The sequence below is a fragment of the Babylonia areolata genome, chromosome 21 (assembly GCF_041734735.1).
Source record: "Babylonia areolata isolate BAREFJ2019XMU chromosome 21, ASM4173473v1, whole genome shotgun sequence".
NCBI lineage: Eukaryota > Metazoa > Mollusca > Gastropoda > Neogastropoda > Buccinidae > Babylonia > Babylonia areolata.
The window spans coordinates 1027501-1050816 of record NC_134896.1 but is presented as its reverse complement, the minus strand read 5'-3'; the positions used below and the strand labels follow the sequence as shown (position 1 = coordinate 1050816).

Sequence of the window (23316 nt, the reverse complement as noted above, 5' to 3'; positions counted from 1 at the left end):
TGTTTGTATGCAACATCGACATAAAATAAAATAAAGTGATCAAACAAAATAAACAAACAAGTAAATACATAAAAATATACATTGAAAAAAAAAAGAAAGGCCCTTCATACAAAGAAGGCAAATGATCAAAATAAAATAAGGATAAAACTGTGCTACATTGACTAACAGACAAGGTCTTGTCAACACAGACAACCAACATGGCTGACAGCCAGACACAATCACTTTGTTGCATTCCTTCTAGTTTATCATTGTTCTTTATAACAGTTAAAAAGCCCCTTAGCCTTTTCTTCAGCCTTCAGGACCATGACTTCATATCCACTGTGTCTACAGGCTTCAACATGACTTCATATCCACTGTGTCTACAGGCTTCAACATGACTTCATATCCACTGTGTCTACAGGCTTCAACATGACTTCATATCCACTGTGTCTACAGGGTTCAACATGACTTCATATCCACTGTGTCTACAGGGTTCAACATGACTTCATATCCACTGTGTCTACAGGCTTCAACATGACTTCATATCCACTGTGTCTACAGGCTTCAACATGACTTCATATCCACTGTGTCTACAGGGTTCAACATGACTTCATATCCACTGTGTCTACAGGGTTCAACATGACTTCATATCCACTGTGTCTACAGGCTTCAACATGACTTCATATCCACTGTGTCTACAGGCTTCAACATGACGTACAAGGAAGATGGGGACCAGTCTCCTCTTTCCGCTATTCAACCTTCCGTATCCAGTCAGACATCCATCACACTTGGATGCAGTGAGAAAATCAGAGTAAAGTCCCTTTAGCAAAGACATCACCATGCCCCAATCAGGGGCCACAACCCGGACCACCAAGTGAAGAGTGGATCAGAAATTCAATGCCACGGTTTCTCCCTCAGCAAAATACATGAATTCCCTGAGAACCAGCAGCATGAGCTGTTTGTGATTTATGGGCCGGACTGCTGTAAACACGTGGAAACTGGCACACACCAATGTGTGGGAGCCCACAGACCCCCCCTCACCCTCCCACCCACACACACACCTGAACACACATGCACATATGTGTGTGTATGGCTATGCACACACACACACACACACACACACACACACACTTATCACTCAGACACACACACACTGTCATCACACACACACATACACACACACGTGCGTGCGTGCACGTACACACACACACACACACACACACACATGCAGTTGGAAAGGTGCACTAAACGCTTCAAACACCAATGACACGATCAAAATATCCATTCTTTTTTTTCCCAACCCTTATTTTTATTCAGAAGGTTTACAGATACAAATATAATTTGTACACTAGGAAATAAAAACAGAATACTGGTTAAAAATCCATCATTCAACATCACAACATGATTGGCAGAACAGTCAATAAGGAAACAGATGGAAAATATATTTTTACCCTCGTGAACATTCCTCACACAAACAGACGATCCCCCAGGACTTACAAAACAAGCCAATGATACTGTATCAACAACACACACACGCAGCATGGATTAACAAACACTGACCCAATGCAGGCAAAAGCCAAAGATACAGTTACAACACACAACGCCCATCAGCACAAGCTCACTTTTGCAAAGGTCTTGCTGAAGCCAACCTATTCTGTTGTATGCAACTCGACATAAATAAAACAATGATCAAATTAAATCACAAACAAGTAATACAAAAAATTACATGAAAAAAGAAATGGTCCTCTACAAGAAGGCAAACTGACAAATAATAGAGGTAAACTGTGGCACATTGACAACAGACAGGTCTGTCACTCGAATACCACATGGCTGACAGCAGACACAATCATTGTTGGCTTTCGCTCTAGGTTCATGTTCTTAGAAAGTGAAACAGCCCCTTTCCCTTTCTTCAAGGTGTCAACACTGTCATACCTGTCTACAGCTGTTCAACATGATTCTATCCACTGTGTCTGACAGGTTCAAGATGCGATGTATGACACTGTGCCTACAGGTTCAACATGACTCATACACTGTTACTAAGGCTTCAACATGCTCAAATCACTGGTCTACAGGGTTACATCAGATCAAACCTACTGTTCTGAAGCTTCGATGACTCAACCCAGTGATCTAAGGCTACATGAATTTCACAGGTCTACAGGTTCAACTAGAATTCATATCCCTTTCACACAGGCAACATGACGTTCTCCACTGTCTACAGCTTCAACAGACATATCCACGTGAGCACAGCTCAACAGACTTCAAACGGTCTACAGGCTCAATGATCATATCACGTTCTACAGGCTTGCATGACACAGAGGAAATGGACCATCGACTTCAGCTATTCAACCGTCCGTATAGCAGAATCCATCGCAACTTATGGTGAGAATCAAGTAAAGTCCTTTACAAAGAGCATGCATCAGCAACCGACCACCAAGGAAAGTGGATCAAATTCAAGCAGGTTCTCCCCACACAACATGAATCCCTGGACAGCACATGGGCATGTGATTATGCCGACGCTGTAAAAGCTGAAACTGCACACACCAGCTAATGGTGGACCAAGAACAACCCCCGACACCCCAACCACCCACACACACACTTAACATCACATGCCCATTGTGGCTGTAACTGGCTATGCACAACACACTCCCAAAACCACTTATCAGCTCAACAAAAAGATCACACACACAACATGCGCTTCAGTACTCAAACACCAACACACACAACACCACTGCAGTGGAAGGTGACTAAACGCTTAACCATGACACGACCAAATTCCAATTTTTTTCCAGCCCATTTTTTCAAAAGGTTACAAACAAAAAATTGTACATAGGAAATAAAAACAGAATCTGGTTAAAATCCATCATGCACTCACAACATGATGCAACATCCTAAGAAACAATGGAAAATATATTTTTCTCCTCCATAAAAGTTTTGAATTTTCTATTTAAAAAATTTTCTCATCATTTTTCAATACATTACGTCAATATCTGATATGATTATCTTGGAGTTTTTGGGTATTCATTCTGTGTTATTCTATACACTGTTACCACAGTTTCAGTTTCAGTTTCTCAAGGAGGTGTCACTGCGTTCGGACAAATCCATATATGCTACACCACATCTGCTAGGCAGATGTCTGACAGCAGCATAATCCAACGCACTTGTCAGGCCTGGAGTGCATGCTGTTATATTTGTGTACCTATCAGAGTGGATTTCTTTTTACATAATTTTGCAAGAGAACAACACGCTAGATGCCGTGGGTTCTTTTTCAGTGTGCTAAGTGCGTGCTGCTCACAGGACCTCAGTTTATCATCTCTTTTGAAAGACTAGACGCTCAGTTTGATTTTCCAGTCAAACTTGGGAGAAAGGGCTAGAGTGGGATTCGAACCCACACCCTCACGGACTCTCTGTACTGGCAGCAGAGTGTCTTAACCACTGTGCCACCTTGCTCCCTGTAACGATACTACTGGAACATAAAGGAGACAAAAAACACGTCATTGTGAACAAGGTCACCTGGAATTAGGAAAACATGGTCATCAGGGAAGAAAAGACTGATGGAGATACAGATATGAAGATGACAAAATACATCATTCATCTTAACATCTTAACTCAAAGTACATCAGGACATCTTACCTCAAAGTACTACAAATTGCACACCGCTATTATATGTCTATGTCAACTTGCAGTAAACTGTTATGTCTATCATTTAACTGTGATTATTATTGCATGTGTGTATGGCTGTGACAGTGATTATTACTGCATGTGTGTATGGCTGTGACAGTGATTATTACTGCATGTGTGTATGGCTGTGACAGTGATTATTACTACATGTGTGTATGGCTGTGACAGTGATTATTACTGCATGTGTGTATGGCTGTGACAGTGATTATTACTGCATGTGTGTATGGCTGTGACAGTGATTATTACTGCATGTGTGTATGGCTGTGACAGTGATTATTACTACATGTGTGTATGGCTGTGACAGTGATTATTACTGCATGTGTGTATGGCTGTGACAGTGATTATTACTACATGTGTGTATGGCTGTGGCACTGTGATTTATGGCTGTGACTGATTACTGCATGTGTGTATGGCTGTGGCAGTGATTATTACTGCATGTGTGTATGGCTGTGGCAGTGATTATTACTGCATGTGTGTATGACTGTGACAGTGATTATTACTACATGTGTGTATGGCTGTGACAGTGATTATTACTGTATGTGTGTATGGCTGTGACAGTGTATGTCTGATTTACTGTAAATTACTTTTTAAGGGTTTCTGTTGTTGTTGTCTACTGTGATTATTGATTGTAATGATGGTTTGCCCTAGGTTTAAATCTTAATTAACATGGTATATCTATATACATGTTGAATGACTGTAATTTTCTCGTGATGTTTTTCTGTTTTACACAACATATGAATTTCTCTTGCTGAGATAATAAAGTATTCTGTATTTTGTATTCTGAATACTGTCAGATGTGGTCATCAGGGATTAGAAAACAGATGTACGTTAGATATGACGGAGACAAAATACATTAATCTGAATACTGTCAGATGTGGTCATCTGGGAACACACACATATGGTCATCAGGCAACAAAAGACAGATGTACATCAGATATGGAGACAAAATGCAAGTACATCACTCTGAATACTGTCAGATGTGACCAGGGAACACAACACAAATGGATATCAGATATGAAGAAGACAAAATACACCATTCCAAATACTGTCAGATGTGGTCATCATGAACCAGAAACAGATGGGGATAAGATCTGAAGATGACAAAACACATCATTCTGAATACTGACAGATGTGGTCATCAGGGAACAGATTACAGATGCAGATCAGATATGAAGATGACAAAACACATCATTCTGAATACTGACAGATGTGGTCATCAGGGAACAGATTACAGATGCAGATCAGATATGAAGATGACAAAATACATCATTCTGAATACTGTCAGATGTCATCAGGGAGCAGATTACAGATGCAGATCAGATATGAAGATGACAAAACACACCATTCTGAATACTGACAGATGTGGTCATCAGGGAGCAGATTACAGATGCAGATCAGATATGAAGATGACAAAATACATCATTCTGAATACTGTCAGATGTCATCAGGGAACAGATTACAGATGCAGATCAGATATGAAGATGACAAAATACACCATTCTGAATACTGACAGATGTGGTCATCAGGGAACAGATTACAGATGCAGATCAGATATGAAGATGACAAAATACATCATTCTGAATACTGTCAGATGTGGTCGTAACAGAACACACAGATGTGGTCATCAGGCAACAGATTACAGATGCAGATCAGATATGAAGATGACAAAATACACCATTCTGAATACTGTCAGATGTCATCAGGAAACAGATTACAGATGGAGATCAGATATGAAGATGACAAAATACACCATTCTGAATACTGTCAGATGTCATCAGGGAACAGATTACAGATGCAGATCAGATATGAAGATGACAAAATACACCATTCTGAATACTGTCAGATGTCATCAGGGAACAGATTACAGATGCAGATCAGATATGAAGATGACAAAATACACCATTCTGAATACTGTCAGATGTCATCAGGGAACAGATTACAGATGCAGATCAGATATGAAGATGACAAAATACATCATTCTGAATACTGTCAGATGTGGTCGTAACAGAACACACAGATGTGGTCATCAGGCAACAGATTACAGATGCAGATCAGATATGAAGATGACAAAATACACCATTCTGAATACTGTCAGATGTGGTCGTAACAGAACACACAGATGTGGTCATCAGGCAACAGAAGGCAGAAGGAGATGAGATATGAAGGAGACAAAACACACCATTCTGAATACTGTCAGACATGGTCATCAGTAACAACAAAAATGACTATTTGGTAGTATTTTTGATTGTGTACTATTTACGATTGTGTGCTCTGACTTGCGTGTGCTTGTGTGTATTGCGGGTGTGTGTGTGGGGGGGAGGGGGGGGAGGTTGGGGGGGGGGGGGGGGGGGTTGGGGGGGATGAATAAGTTTTAATGATGTTTGTTATCTTGTGTTCAATTTTTCCCTTTTTAATATTTACATATGTGTTCTATTTGTAAATGACTAGGGCTTTTATTTTTCAAGATAAGGCATAAATGCTCATAATAATAAAAATAATAACAACAACAACACATAGATATGGTCATAAGGCAACAGAAGGCAGATAGAGATCAGAGAAAATTCATACATCCTTGTGAACAGTCAGATGTGGTCACCAGGGAAAAGAAGACAGATGCAAATCAGATACGAAGAAGACAAAACAGATCATTCTGAGTACTGTCAGATGTGGTCATCAGTGAATAGATTACAGATGCAGATCAGATACGAAGAAGACAAAATAGATCATTCTGAGTACTGTCAGATGTGGTCATCAGTGAACAGATTACAGATGCAAATCAGATACGAAGAAGACAAAATAGATCATTCTGAGTACTGTCAGATGTGGTCATCAGTGAATAGATTACAGATGCAAATCAGATACGAAGAAGACAAAATAGATCATTCTGAGTACTGTCAGATGTGGTCATCAGTGAATAGATTACAGATGCAGATCAGATACGAAGATGACAAACCACATTCTGAATGCCGACAGATGTGGTCATCAGGGGCACAGAAGACAGATGTCACCAGGGCACAGAAGACAGATGTCACCAGGGCACAGAAGACAGATGTCATCAGGGCACAGAAGACAGATGTCACCAGGGCACAGAAGACAGATGTCACCAGGGCACAGAAGATAGATGTCACCAGGGCACAGAAGACAGATGTCACCAGGGCACAGAAGACAGATGTCACCAGGGCACAGAAGACAGATGTCATCAGGGCACAGAAGACAGATGTCACCAGGGCACAGAAGACAGATGTAGAGCCCTGCTTCCTCCTACAGTTCCACGTACCAAGGTGTGACTGGTCCATTGTCTTCCATGTCAAACTGCACAGAATATCACACACACACACACACACACACACACACACACACACAAAACCATTGTTTCAAAAACTACAGAACAGACCCATGTTCCGTGCTTGCACATGACAACATATACATCTGTACTGAGGACATAGTTCTGTCCAGCATGCTGATTGGAAATCTTTCAGTTTTGATACAACTCAAAGGCATTACTGACCTGTTGAGTGAAGCGGTCCATGACTACTGACCTGCTGAGTGAAGCGGTCCATCCATGACTACTGACCTGCTGAGTGAAGTGGTCCATGACTACTGACCTGCTGAGTGAAGCGGTCCATGACTACTGACCTGCTGAGTGAAGTGGTCCATGACTACTGACCTGCTGAGTGAAGTGGTCCATGACTAGTGACCTGCTGAGTGAAGTGGTCCATGACTACTGACCTGCTGAGTGAAGTGGTCCATGACTACTGACCTGCTGAGTGAAGCGGTCCATGACTACTGACCTGCTGAGTGAAGTGGTCCATGACTACTGACCTGTTGAGTGAAGTGGTCCATGACTACTGACCTGCTGAGTGAAGTGGTCCATGACTAGTGACCTGCTGAGTGAAGCAGTCCATGACTACTGACCTGTTGAGTGAAGCAGTCCATGACTACTGACCTGTTGAGTGAAGCGGTCCATGACGACTGACCTGCTGAGTGAAGTGGTCCATGACGACTGACCTGCTGAGTGAAGTGGTCCATGACTACTGACCTGTTAAGTGAAGTGGTCCATGACTACTGACCTGTTCAGTGAAGCGGTCCATCCATGACTACTGACCTGCTGAGTGAAGTGGTCCATGACTACTGACCTGTTGAGTGAAGCGGTCCATCCATGACTACTGACCTGCTGAGTGAAGTGGTCCATCCATGACTACTGACCTGCTGAGTGAAGTGGTCCATCCATGACTACTGACCTGCTGAGTGAAGCGGTCCATGACTACTGACCTGCTGAGTGAAGCGGTCCATCCATGACTACTGACCTGCTGAGTGAAGTGGTCCATCCATGACTACTGACCTGCTGAGTGAAGCGGTCCATGACTACTGACCTGCTGAGTGAAGTGGTCCATCCATGACTACTGACCTGCTGAGTGAAGTGGTCCATGACTACTGACCTGCTGAGTGAAGTGGTCCATGACTACTGACCTGCTGAGTGAAGTGGTCCATGACTACTGACCTGCTGAGTGAAGCGGTCCATGACTACTGACCTGCTGAGTGAAGCGGTCCATGACTACTGACCTGCTGAGTGAAGCGGTCCATCCATGACTACTGACCTGCTGAGTGAAGCGGTCCATCCATGACTACTGACCTGCTGAGTGAAGCGGTCCATCCATGACTACTGACCTGCTGAGTGAAGTGGTCCATCCATGACTATTGACCTGCTGAGTGAAGTGGTCCATCCATGACTACTGTCCTGCTGAGTGAAGCGGTCCATGACTACTCACCTGCTGAGTGAAGTGGTCCATCCATGACTACTCACCTGCTGAGTGAAGTGGTCCATCCATGACTACTGACCTGCTGAGTGAAGCGGTCCATGACGACTGACCTGCTGAGTGAAGTGGTCCATGACTACTGACCTGCTGAGTGAAGTGGTCCATCCATGACTACTGACCTGCTGAGTGAAGCGGTCCATGACTACTGACCTGCTGAGTGAAGTGGTCCATGACTACTGACCTGCTGAGTGAAGTGGTCCATGACTATTGACCTGCTGAGTGAAGTGGTCCATGACTAGTGACCTGCTGAGTGAAGTGGTCCATGACTAGTGACCTGCTGAGTGAAGTGGTCCATGACTACTGACCTGCTGAGTGAAGCAGTCCATTCATGACTACTGACCTGCTGAGTGAAGCAGTCCATTCATGACTACTGACCTGTTGAGTGAAGCAGTCCATCCATGACTACTGACCTGCTGAGTGAAGCGGTCCATGACGACTGACCTGCTGAGTGAAGCGGTCCATCCATGACTACTGACCTGCTGAGTGAAGCGGTCCATGACTACTGACCTGCTGAGTGAAGCGGTCCATGACTACTGACCTGTTGAGTGAAGCGGTCCATCCATGACTACTGACCTGTTGAGTGAAGTGGTCCATGACGACTGACCTGCTGAGTGAAGCGGTCCATGACTACTGACCTGCTGAGTGAAGTGGTCCATGACTACTGACCTGCTGAGTGAAGCGGTCCATGACTACTGACCTGCTGAGTGAAGTGGTCCATGACTAGTGACCTGCTGAGTGAAGTGGTCCATGACTACTGACCTGCTGAGTGAAGTGGTCCATGACTACTGACCTGCTGAGTGAAGTGGTCCATGACTACTGACCTGCTGAGTGAAGCGGTCCATGACTATTGACCTGTTGAGTGAAGTGGTCCATCCATGACTACTGACCTGCTGAGTGAAGTGGTCCATCCATGACTACTGACCTGTTGAGTGAAGTGGTCCATCCATGACTACTGACCTGTTGAGTGAAGTGGTCCATCCATGACTACTGACCTGTTGAGTGAAGTGGTCCATGACGACTGACCTGCTGAGTGAAGTGGTCCATGACGACTGACCTGCTGAGTGAAGTGGTCCATGACTACTGACCTGCTGAGTGAAGTGGTCCATGACTACTGACCTGTTCAGTGAAGCGGTCCATCCATGACTACTGACCTGCTGAGTGAAGTGGTCCATGACTACTGACCTGTTGAGTGAAGCGGTCCATCCATGATGACTGACCTGCTGAGTGAAGCGGTCCATGACTACTGACCTGCTGAGTGAAGCGGTCCATGACTACTGACCTGCTGAGTGAAGCGGTCCATCCATGACTACTGACCTGCTGAGTGAAGCGGTCGACACAGGCCAGGCGGATGCGGTCAGGCGTGGCGGGGGTGTGGAAGGTGGTGAAGGGCGGCAGGGCGGCGTCACGGCGGGCGGACATGACAGCATCCTGCACTGCATGCAGCACTGAAGCCGCCAGGAACAGGGGCGGCTCACCCACACCCTGCACACAGAAAGGAAAGGAAAGATAATATAATAAAATAAAATTAGATCAAACAAAGCGAAATAAAATGAAATGAAATAAAATAAAATGAAAAAAAACAAAACAAAAAAACCAACCGAATAAGCAAATAAAAGAATATCTATCTATCTATCTATCTACATGGATACATAACATATATATATATATATATATATATATATATATATATACACACACACACACACACAGAGAATGAATGAATGAATGAATGCATGAATCTTTCATTTTCCAATGGTGGAGACATTAGCACACTGGCCTACTTACATATCTGCCATTATTCTGAGAGAGAGAGGGGGGAGGTACATAGATAGATAGATAGATAGATAGATAGATACAAAAGAGAGAAATGGGAAAGAGACGAACAGAGAGAATGGGGAAAAACAAAAGAGGAAAATCAAAGGGATGAAGAAAGAGAAAGGCAAAGGAGAAAGAGAAGGACAAAAGAAAGAAGAAAGAGAAAGAAAGAGAAGCATGGTGAGGAAGATGACCCTGGGGCTGTCTTCAGGCCACATCACAGTCATTGAAAAAGACACACAACGGAGAGAAAGAGAAGAAAACAGAGAAAGGTGAAAGGGAAAGACAAGAAACGAAAAGATAAAACATGACGACAGAGAGAGAAGGAAAGAGAGAAGAGACAGACAGACAGTAGGCCCACGGAAAGACAACGACGCTGGGGCTGTCTTCACACCACATCAGAGAGACTTTTAAAACACAGAACAGAGAGAAAGGTGAAAGAGAAAGGCAAGAAAAGAAAAGGAAAAACAGGAGGACAGAGAGAGAAGGAAAGAGAGAAGGGACAGACAGGAGGAGGACCGTGGAAAGAAAGGAGATCCTGGGGATGTGGCTGTGCCACATTAGAGAGACGTGGATGACACAGAACTGGGGAAAATGGGAAAGAGAAAGGTGAAAAGAGAGAAAGGTGAAAGAGAAAGAAAAGAAAAAGGTGACAGAGAAAGAGAAAGGTGAAAGAGAAAAAAGAAAGGTGAAAGAGAAAGAGAAAAGTGAAAGAGAAAGGTGAAAGAGAAAGAGAAAGGTGAAAGAGAAAGGAGAAAGAGAAAGGTGAAAGAGAAAGGAGAAAGAGAAAGGTGAAAGAGAAAGACGAAAGAGAACGAGAAAAGTGAAAGAGAAAAAAGACAGGTGAAAGAGAAAGAGAAAAGAGAAAGGTGAAAGAAAAAGATGAAAGAGAAAGAGAAAAGAGACAGACAAAAGATACAGAGAAAAGAGAAAGGTGAAAGAGAAAGAGAAAGGTAAAGGTGAAAGAGAAAAGTGAAAGAGAAAAATGAAAGGTGACAGAGAAAAGAGAAAGGTAAAAGAGAAAGAGAAAATAGAAAGGTGAAAGAGAAATGTGAAAGAGAAGGAGAAAGGTGAAAGAGAAAGAGAAAATAGAAAGGTGAAAGAGAAATGTGAAAGAGAAGGAGAAAGGTGAAAGAGAAAGAGAAAGGTGAAAGAGAAAGAGAAAGGTGAAAGAGAAAGAGAAAGGTGAAAGAGAAAGAGAAAGGTGAAAGAGAAAGAGAAGAGCAGAGAAAAGAGAGGAGAACCAGCAAACAGGAGGACCTTAGAGGAGAAGATGGCCCTGGGGTTGTGGCTGTGTCTCAGCAGAGAGACGTTGAAGACGGCAGGGATGTTGCCCAGGGAGGGGATCTTGTAACTGCCGGGTCCTCGAGTCAGCAGTGTGCCATCCGGCCGAACCTTGTACTGCTCCAACACCATCAGGCCGTACCCCTATGACACATCCACCCAGTCATTCCACCGTCCACCCTGTCACCTCACCATCCACCCCATCATTCCACCATCCACCCTGTCATTCTACCATCCACCCTGTCACCTCACCATCCACCCCATCATTCCACCATCCACCCTGTCATTCTACCATCCACCCTGTCACCTCACCATCCACCCCATCATTCCACCATCCACCCTGTCATTCTACCATCCACCCTGTCACCTCACCATCCACCCCATCATTCCACCATCCACCCTGTCACCTTACCATCCACCCCATCATTCCACCATCCACCCTGTCATTCCACCATCCATCCTGTCACCTCACCATCCACCCCATCATTCCACCATCCACCCCATCATTCTACCATCCACCCCGTCATTCCACCATCCACCCCGTCACCTCACCATCCACCCCGTCATTCCACCATCCACCCCATCATTCCTCCATCCACCCCATCATTCCACCATCCACCCCATCATTCCACCATCCAACCCATCATTCCACCATCCACCCCATCATTCCACCATCCACCCTGTCACCTCACCATCCACCCCATCATTCCACCATCCACCCCATCATTCCACCATCCACCCCATCATTCCACCATCCACCCCATCATTCCACCATCCACCCCATCATTCCTCCATCCAACCCATCATTCCACCATCCACCATCCACCCCATCATTCCACCATCCACCCCATCATTCCACCATCCACCCCATCATTCCACCATCCACCCTGTCACCTCACCATCCACCCCGTCATTCCACCATCCACCCTGTCACCTCACCATCCACCCCGTCATTCCACCATCCACCCCATCATTCCACCATCCACCCCATCATTCCACCATCCACCCCATCATTCCACCATCCACCCCATCATTCCACCATCCACCCCATCATTCCACCATCCACCCCATCATTCCACCATCCACCCTGTCACCTCACCATCCACCCCATCATTCCACCATCCACCCCGTCATTCCACCATCCACCCTGTCACCTCACCATCCACCCCGTCATTCCACCATCCACCCCATCATTCCACCATCCACCCTGTCATTCTACCATCCACCCTGTCACCTCACCATCCACCCCATCATTCCACCATCCACCCTGTCACCTCACCATCCACCCTGTCACCTCACCATCCACCCCGTCATTCCACCATCCACCCTGTCACCTCACCATCCACCCCATCATTCCACCATCCACCCCATCATTCCACCATCCACCCTGTCACCTCACCATCCACCCTGTCATTCCACCATCCACCCTGTCACCTCACCATCCACCCCATCATTCCACCATCCACCCTGTCACCTCACCATCCACCCTGTCATTCCACCATCCACCCTGTCACCTCACCATCCACCCTGTCATTCCACCATCCACCCTGTCACCTCACCATCCACCCCGTCATTCCACCATCCACCCTGTCACCTCACCATCCACCCCGTCATTCCACCATCCACCCTGTCACCTCACCATCCACCCCATCATTCCACCATCCACCCTGTCAACTCACCATCCACCCCGTCATTCCACCATCCACCCTGTCACCTCACCATCCACCCCGTCATTCCACCATCCACCCTGTCACCTCACCATCCACCCTGTCATTCCACCATCCACCCTGTCATTCCACCATCCACCCTGTCACCTCACCATCCACCCTGTCATTCCACCATCCACCCTGTCACCTCACCATCCACCCCATCATTCCACCATCCACCCTGTCACCTCACCATCCACCCCGTCATTCCACCATCCACCCCATCATTCCACCATCCACCCTGTCACCTCACCATCCACCCCGTCATTCCACCATCCACCCCATCATTCCACCATCCACCCTGTCACCTCACCATCCACCCTGTCATTCCACCATCCACCCTGTCACCTCACCATCCACCCTGTCATTCCACCATCCACCCTGTCATTCCACCATCCACCCTGTCACCTCACCATCCACCCTGTCATTCCACCATCCACCCTGTCACCTCACCATCCACCCTGTCACCTCACCATCCACCCTGTCACCTCACCATCCACCCTGTCACCTCACCATCCACCCCATCATTCTCACTGTCATTCCACCATCCACCCCATCATTCCACCATCCACCCTGTCATTATACCATCCACCCTGTCACCCATCCCATCATTCCACCATCCACCCTGTCATTATACCATCCACCCAATCATTTCATCATCCATCTCATCATTCCACAATCCACCCCATCATCCCACCATCCACCCCATCATCCCACCATCCACCCTGTCATTCCACCATCCACCCCATCATTCCACTATCCACCCCACCATCCCACCATCCACCCCATCATCCCACCATCCACCCTGTCATTCCACCATCCACCCCACCATCCCACTATCCACCCCACCATCCCACCATCCACCCCATCATTCCACCATCCACCCCATCATCCATCTCATCATTCCACTATCCACCCAACCATCCCACTATCCACCCCATCATCCACCCCATCATCCATCTCATCATTCCACTATCCACCCCATCATTCTACCACCCACCCCATCATTCCACCATCCACCCCATCATCCCACTATCCACCCCATCATTCCACCATCCACCCCATCACCCAACTATCCACCCTGTCATTCCACCATCCACCCCATCATCCACCCTGTCATTCCATCATCCACCCCATCTTCCACCCCATCATTCCACCATCCACCCCATCATCCCACTATCCACCCCATCATTCCACCATCCACCCCATCATCCCACTATCCACCCCATCATTCCACCATCCACCCCATCACCCAACTATCCACCCTGTCATTCCACCATCCACCCCATCATCCACCCTGTCATTCCATCATCCACCCCATCTTCCACCCCATCATTCCACCATCCACCCAATCATCCCACTATCCACCCTGTCATTTCACCATCCACCCCATCATCCCACTATCCACCCTGTCATTCCATCATCCACCCCATCATTCCACCATCCACCCCATCATCCCACTATCCACCCTGTCACTCCATCATTTACCCCATCATCCCACCATCCACCCCATCATCCCACCATCCACCCCATCATTCCACCATCCACCCCATCATCCCACTATCCACCCTGTCACTCCATCATTTACCCCATCATCCCACCATCCACCCCATCATCCCACCATCCACCCCATCATTCCACCATCCACCCCATCATCCCACTATCCACCCTGTCACTCCATCATTTACCCCATCATCCCACCATCCACCCCATCATTCCACCATCCACCCCATCATTCCATCATCCACCCCATCATTCCACCATCCACCCCATCATCCCACTATCCACCCTGTCACTCCATCATTTACCCCATCATCCCACCATCCACCCCATCATCCCACCATCCACCCCATCATTCCACCATCCACCCCATCATCCCACTATCCACCCTGTCACTCCATCATTTACCCCATCATCCCACCATCCACCCCATCATCCCACCATCCACCCCGTCATTCCACCATCCACCCTGTCAACTCACCATCCACCCTGTCACCTCACCATCCACCCCGTCATTCCACCATCCACCCTGTCACCCCACCATCCACCCCATCATTCCACCATCCACCCCATCATCCCACTATCCACCCTGTCACTCCATCATTTACCCCATCATCCCACCATCCACCCCATCATCCCACCATCCACCCCATCATCCCACTATCCACCCTGTCATTCCATCATCCACCCCATCATCCTACCATCCACCCCATCATCCCACCATCCACCCTGTTATTCCACCATCTACGCCATCATTCCACCCTGTCACATTATTCCACCATCCACCCCATCATTCCAACATCCACTCCATCATTCCACCCTGTCACATTATTCCACCATCTACACCATCATTTCATCATCCACCCCATCATTTCAACATCCACCCCATCATTCCATCATCCACCCCATCATTCCATCATCCACCCCATTATCCACCCCATCATCCCACCATCCACCCCATCATTCCATCATCCACCACATCATTCCATCATCCACCCCATCATTCCACCATCCACCCCATCATTCCACCATCCACCCCATCGACCCACTATCCACCCTGTCATTCCACCATCCACCCCATCATCTCACTATCCAAACTGTCATTCCACCATCCACCCCATCATTCCACTATCCACCCTGTCATTCCACCATCCTCCCCATCATCCCACTATCCACCCCATCATTCCACCATCCACCCCATCCTTCCACCCTGTCACATCATTCCACCATCCCCATCATTCCATCATCCACCCCATCATTCCACCATCCACCCCGTCATCCACCCCATCATCCACCCCATCATTGCACCGTCCACCCCGTCATCCACCCCGTCATCCACCCCATCAGTCCACCATCCACCCCATCATCCCATCATCCACCCCGTCATCCACCCCATCATTCCACCATCCACCCCATCATCCCACACCTCCTTTACACCATCACCTCCCTCCTCCTCTCAATTTCATTTCACCAGAATGAGACATTTTTTCACCTGACATGACCCTGTCTCTACCTGATGTCACTGTTAACCCTACCTGGATTAAACACCTGACATGACCCTGTCTCTACCTGATGTCACTGTTAACCCTACCTGGATTAAACACCTGACATGACCCTGTCTCTACCTGACACCACTGTTAACCCTACCTGGATTAAACACCTGACATGACCCTGTCTCTACCTGACACTACTGTTAACCCTACCTGGATTAAACACCTGACACGACCCTGTCTCTACCTGACACTACTGTTAACCCTACCTGGATTAAACACCTGACATGACCCTGTCTCTACCTGACACTACTGTTAACCCTACCTGGATTAAACACCTGACATGACCCTGTCTCAACCTGACACTACTGATAACCCTACCTGGATTAAACACCTGACATGACCCTGTCTCTACCTGATGTCACTGTTAACCCTACCTGGATTAAACACCTGACATGACCCTGTCTCTACCTGACACTACTGTTAACCCTACCTGGATTAAACACCTGACATGACCCTGTCTCAACCTGACACTACTGATAACCCTACCTGGATTACACACCTGACATGACCCTGTCTCTACCTGACACCACTGATAACCCAAGCTGGCTCTCACCTGCATGAAGGCGCCCTCAATCTGTCCGATATCAATGGTGGGGTTCAGACTTTTTCCGACATCCATCACAATGTCAGTCCTCAGCACCTGTTGACATCACCTCAACATCATCAGCCATGGTTGTCACCTGGTGTGGCATCACCTGGCTTCACAGCAGTGCTCATCTCACCAAACTGTTTAACAACAGCACACATCTCAACAATTTGTTTTGACAATGTTACACATCTTACCAGTCTGTTTAACAATGGTACACATCTCATGCTCACCAATCTGTTTAACAAAGGTACACATCTTACCAGTCTGTTTAACAACAGTACACATCTCAACTTTTTTTTTTCGACAATGTTACACATCTTACCAGTCTGTTTAACAATGGTACACATATTACCAGTCTTTTTAACAATAGTACACATCTCATTCTCACCAATCTCTTTAACAAAGGTACACATATCACCAGTCTGTTTAACAACAGTACAAATCTTACCAATCTGTTTAAGAATGATACACATCTTACCAGTCTGTTTAACAAAGGTACACATCTTACCAGTCTGTTTAACAATGGTACACACTTCACAAGTCTGTTTAACAATGGTACACATCTAACCACTATGTTTCATGATCAATTTATGCAATCATAAGAACAACAGCAACAGTATTAACGATGATAATAAACTAAAATCCCACTACCAATATTATCATTATCATTATCATCATTATCATTATTATCATGGATGTTAGTCTTTTTTTCCATCCCTCTAACTAACACTGGTAACGATGTCATTGGTCTGTGTCATACTGATGAAGAAGAGGACCAGAAAGAGGAAGGACAGAAGAGAAAATAGCGACAGGAATGCCAGGAAGACCTTGTGGTCACCGGTCAGGCAGTCAATCTCCACTTCAGAACAGGCTGCCCCATAGCTGAAGTAAGCATAGGCCATGCCTGTGTTGGTTGCAAAGTCATAGTTGATCTCTGGTACTCTGCACGCATGCATGCACGCACGCACACACCCACACACACACACACACACACACACACACACACCACAGCAGAGTGAACTATACATCATTTTACATCAGGTGATGACATTATACCACTCACACAGCCATGTGAAGTGTACAACTCACATTATGTAACACTGTATCACTCACACAGCCAGGCTACTTGCACAACTCGCATGAAGAAATGAACTGATACCACTCACATAGCCAGGCGAAGTGTACAGCCAAGCGAAGTGTACAACATGACATGATACTGTACCACTCACAGTGTGGCAGGGCAAAGAGCACAACTTATATAACACTATACCACTCACACAGCCAGGGGAAGAGCACAACTTATATAACACTGTACCACTCACACAGCCAGGGGAAGAGCACAACTTATATAACACTATACCACTCACACAGCCAGGCAAAGAGCACAACTTATATAACACTGTACCACTCACACAGCCAGGGGAAGAGCACAACTTATATAACACTATACCACTCACACAGCAGGGCAAAGAGCACAACTTATATAACACTATACCACTCACACAACCAGGCAAAGAGCACAACTTATATAACACTATACCACTCACACAACCAGGGGAAGAGCACAACTTATATAACACTGTACCACTCACACAACCAGGGGAAGAGCACAACTTATATAACACTATACCACTCACACAGCCAGGCGAAGAGCACAACTTCTATAACACTATACCACTCACACAGCCAGGCAAAGAGCACAACTTATATAACACTATACCACTCACACAGCCAGGGGAAGAGCACAACTTCTATAACACTATACCACTCACACAGCCAGGCGAAGAGCACAACTTATATAACACTGTACCACTCACACAGCCAGGGGAAGAGCACAACTTATATAACACTATACCACTCACACAGCCAGGGGAAGAGACAACTCACATGAAGAAGCCCGATGCCGACAGGTTGATTCGGGCCTGGTAAGCCGACACCACCAGCTGACCCCAACCCATACTGACGTCACCCACGTTCTTTTGGTGCTCGTCCAGCCGTCCACGTAGCTTCTCACAGGCTTCCTGCAACACTCCCTGCACTGAAGTACTCCCTTCACTCCCTGCACTGAAGTACTCCCTTCACTCCCTGCACTGAAGTACTCCCTGCACTGAAGTACTCCCTTCACTCCCTGCACTGAAGTACTCCCTTCACTACCAGCACTGAAGTACTCCCTTCACTCCCTGCACTGAAGTACTCCCTTCACTCCCTGCACTGAAGTACTCCCTGCACTGAAGAACTCCCTTCACTCCCTGCACTGAAGTACTCCCTGCACTGAAGTACTCCCTGCACTCCCTGCACTGAAGTACTCCCTTCACTCCCTGCACTGAAGTACTCCCTGCACTGAAGTACTCCCTGCACTCCCAGCACTGAAGTACTCCCTTCACTCCCAGCACTGAAGCACTCCCTTCACTGAAGTAATCCCTGTACTGAAGTATTCCCTTCACTCCCAGAACTGAAGTACTCCCTGTACTGAAGTATTCCCTTTACTCCCAGCACTGAAGTACTCCCTTCACTCCCTGTACTGAAGTACTCCCTTCATTCCCAGCACTGAAGTACTCCCTTCACTGAAGTACTCTCTTCACTGAAGTACTCCCTTCACTTCCTGCACTGAAGTACTCCCTGCACTGAAGTACTCCCGGCACTCCCTGCACTGAAGTACTCCCTTCACTGAAGTACTCCCTGCACTGAAGTACTCCCTTCACTCCCTGCACTAAAGTACTCCCTTCACTCCCGGCACTGAAGCACTCCCTGCACTGAAGTACTCCCTGCACTCCCTGCACTGAAGTACTCCCTGCACTGAAGTACTCCCTTCACTTCCTGCACTGAAGTACTCCCTTCACTACCAGCACTGAAGTACTCCCTTCACTCCCTGTATTGAAGTACTCCCTGCACTCCTTTCACTGAAGTACTCCCTGCACTCCCTTCACTGAAGTACTCCCTTCACTCCCTGCACTGAAGTACTCCCTTCACTCCCTGTATTGAAGTACTCCCTGCACTCCTTTCACTGAAGTACTCCCTGCACTCCCTTCACTGAAATACTCCCTGCACTGAAGTACTCCCGGCACTCCCTGCACTGAAGTACTCCCTTCACTGAAGTACTCCCTGCACTCCCTGTACTGAAGTACTCCCTGCACTGAAGTACTCCCTGCACTCCCTGCACTGAAGTACTCCCTGCACTCCCTTCACTGAAGTACTCCCTGCACTGAAGCACTCCCTTCACTGAAGTACTCCCTTCACTCCCTGCACTGAAGTACTCCCTTCACTCCCTGTACTGAAGTACTCCCTTCACTCCCTGTACTGAAGTACTCCCTTCACTGAAGTACTCCCTTCACCCCCTGCACTGAAGTACTCCCTGCACTGATGCACTGAAGCACTCCCTGCACTGAAGTACTCCCTTCACTCCCTGCACTGAAGTACTCCCTGCACTGAAGTACTCCCTGCACTGAAGTACTCCCTTCACTCCCTGCACTGAAATGCTCCCTTCTACACTCCTTGCACTGAAATGCTCCTTCCAATCACACACTCCCAGCACAAAAGTATATACGCCTTTCACACAACACTCCATGCACTGACAATAACCATGATGATGTTGATGACTAGATGATGCTAACACTGATGAAATTCATGATAACGATGGTGACTGGATAACGCTGACATTGGTGATAATCATGATAACGATGATGACTGCATAATGCTGACGGTGATAATCATGATAACGCTGACATTGCTGATAATCATGATGATGATGACTGGATAACGCTGACATTGGTGATAATCATGATAACGATGATGACTGCATAATGCTGACGGTGATAATCATGATAACACTGACATTGGTGATAATCATGATGATGATGACTGGATAACGCTGACATTGGTGATAATCATGACAACGATGATGACTGGATAACGCTGACATTGGTGATAATCATGATAATGATGATGACTGCATAACACTGACATTGGTGATAATCATGATAACGATGATGACTGCATAACGCTGACACTGGTGATAATCATGATAACGATGATGACTGCATAACACTGACACTGGTGATAATCATGATAACGATGATGACTGGATAACACTGACACTGGTGATAATCATGATAATGATGATGACTGGATAACGCTGACGGTGATAATCATGATAACGATGATGACTGGATAACGCTGATGGTGATAATCATGATAACAATGACTGGACAATGCTGATGGTGATAATCATGATAACGATGATGACTGCATAACGCTGATGGTGATAATCATGATAACAATGACTGGACAATGCTGACGGTGATAATCATGATAACACTGACATTGGTGATAATCATGATGATGATGACTGGATAACGCTGACATTGGTGATAATCATGACAACGATGATGACTGGATAACGCTGACATTGGTGATAATCATGATAATGATGATGACTGCATAACACTGACATTGGTGATAATCATGATAACGATGATGACTGCATAACGCTGACACTGGTGATAATCATGATAACGATGATGACTGCATAACACTGACACTGGTGATAATCATGATAACGATGATGACTGGATAACACTGACACTGGTGATAATCATGATAATGATGATGACTGGATAACGCTGACGGTGATAATCATGATAACGATGATGACTGGATAACGCTGATGGTGATAATCATGATAACAATGACTGGACAATGCTGATGGTGATAATCATGATAACGATGATGACTGCATAACGCTGACACTGGTGATAATCATGATAATGATGATGACTGCATAACACTGACACTGGTGATAATCATGATAACGATGATGACTGGATAACACTGACACTGGTGATAATCATGATAACGATGATGACTGGATAACGCTGACGGTGATAATCATGATAACGATGATGACTGGATAACACTGACATTGGTGATAATCATGATAACGATGATGACTGGATAACGCTGACGGTGATAATCATGATAACGATGATGACTGGATAACGCTGATGGTGATAATCATGATAACAATGACTGGACAATGCTGATGGTGATAATCATGATAACGATGATGACTGCATAACGCTGACATTGGTGATAATCATGATAACGATGGTGACTGGATAACGCTGACATTGGTGATAATCATGATAACGATGATGACTGGATAACGCTGACATTGGTGATAATCATGATAATGATGATGACTGGATAACATTGACATTGGTGATAATCATGATAATAACGCTGACATTGGTGATAATCATGATAACGATGATGACTGGATAACGCTGACATTGGTGATAATCATGATAACAATGATGACTGCATATCGCTGATGGTGATAATAACCATGATGATGATGATGACTAGATAGTGCCGACACTGATGATAACCATGATGATGCTGACACTGACGACAACGAGGAGGAGGCTGACAGGAAAAGGAGGGGGATGACGACATTACCCTGACGGCCTGTCCATAGATGTCGGAGGACATGCTGGCGGCAGTGGGGGTGGTGTTGGGCACAGTGTTGGTGCTGCTCTCCGCAATGTGGATCAGGGAGTGGGGCACGCCCAGCACACGGCTTGCCACCTGCCACACCCACACACACCTGTAGGCGTTCTTTTAACACCTGTCACACCCACACACACCTGTAGACGTTCTTTTAACACCTGTCACACCCACACACACCTGTAGGCGTTCTTTTAACACCTGTCACACCCACCTGTAGATGTTAATACCTGCCACACACACACACACTTGTAGGTGTTCTTTTAATACCTGTCACACCCACCTGTAGTTGTCAACACCTGTCACACCCACACAAGCCTGTAGATGTTCTTTTAACACCTGTTACACCTACACATACCTGTAGGTGTTCGTTTAACAAATACCTGTCACACCAATCCGTGCATGTTAACACCTGTCACACCCACACACACCTGTAGGCGTTTTTAACACCTGCCACACACACACACACCTGTAGGCATTTTTAACACCTGCCACACACACACACCTGTAGGCGTTTTTAACACCTGCCACACACACACACACCTGTAGATGTTCTTTCAACACCTGCCACACACATACACACCCACCTGTAGATGTACTTTCAACACCTGCCACACACACACATATAGATGTTCTTTCAACACCTGCCACACACACACCTGTAGATGTACTTTCAACACCTGCCACACACACACACACACCTGTAGATGTACTTTCAACACCTGCCACGCACACACACACACCTGTAGATGTTCTTTCAACACCTGCCACACACACACACCTGTAGATGTTCTTTCAACACCTGCCACACACACACACCTGTAGATGTACTTTCAACACCTGCCACACACACACACCTATAGATGTACTTTCAACACCTGCCACGCACA

The 23316-nt window shown here is 46.3% G+C and overlaps 1 protein-coding gene across 2 annotated transcripts in view; it reads right to left on the bottom strand.

Annotated features, from left to right (window-relative positions):
• Positions 1 to 6711: 6711 nt before the first annotated feature.
• The window catches only part of LOC143296016 (xanthine dehydrogenase/oxidase-like), a 103706-nt gene continuing 87101 nt past the window's right edge, over positions 6712 to 23316 (bottom strand). For both annotated transcript variants that reach the window (XM_076607756.1, XM_076607757.1), the window contains 7 exons: positions 22379 to 22507; positions 18809 to 18942; positions 17749 to 17863; positions 16886 to 16972; positions 11550 to 11717; positions 9789 to 9956; positions 6712 to 6969 (listed from right to left, as the gene is read on the bottom strand). In XM_076607756.1, the coding sequence (XP_076463871.1) occupies positions 6919 to 6969; positions 9789 to 9956; positions 11550 to 11717; positions 16886 to 16972; positions 17749 to 17863; positions 18809 to 18942; positions 22379 to 22507 (852 nt within the window). In that variant the 3' untranslated portion in view covers positions 6712 to 6918. The remainder of the gene's footprint in view (positions 6970 to 9788; positions 9957 to 11549; positions 11718 to 16885; positions 16973 to 17748; positions 17864 to 18808; positions 18943 to 22378; positions 22508 to 23316) is intronic.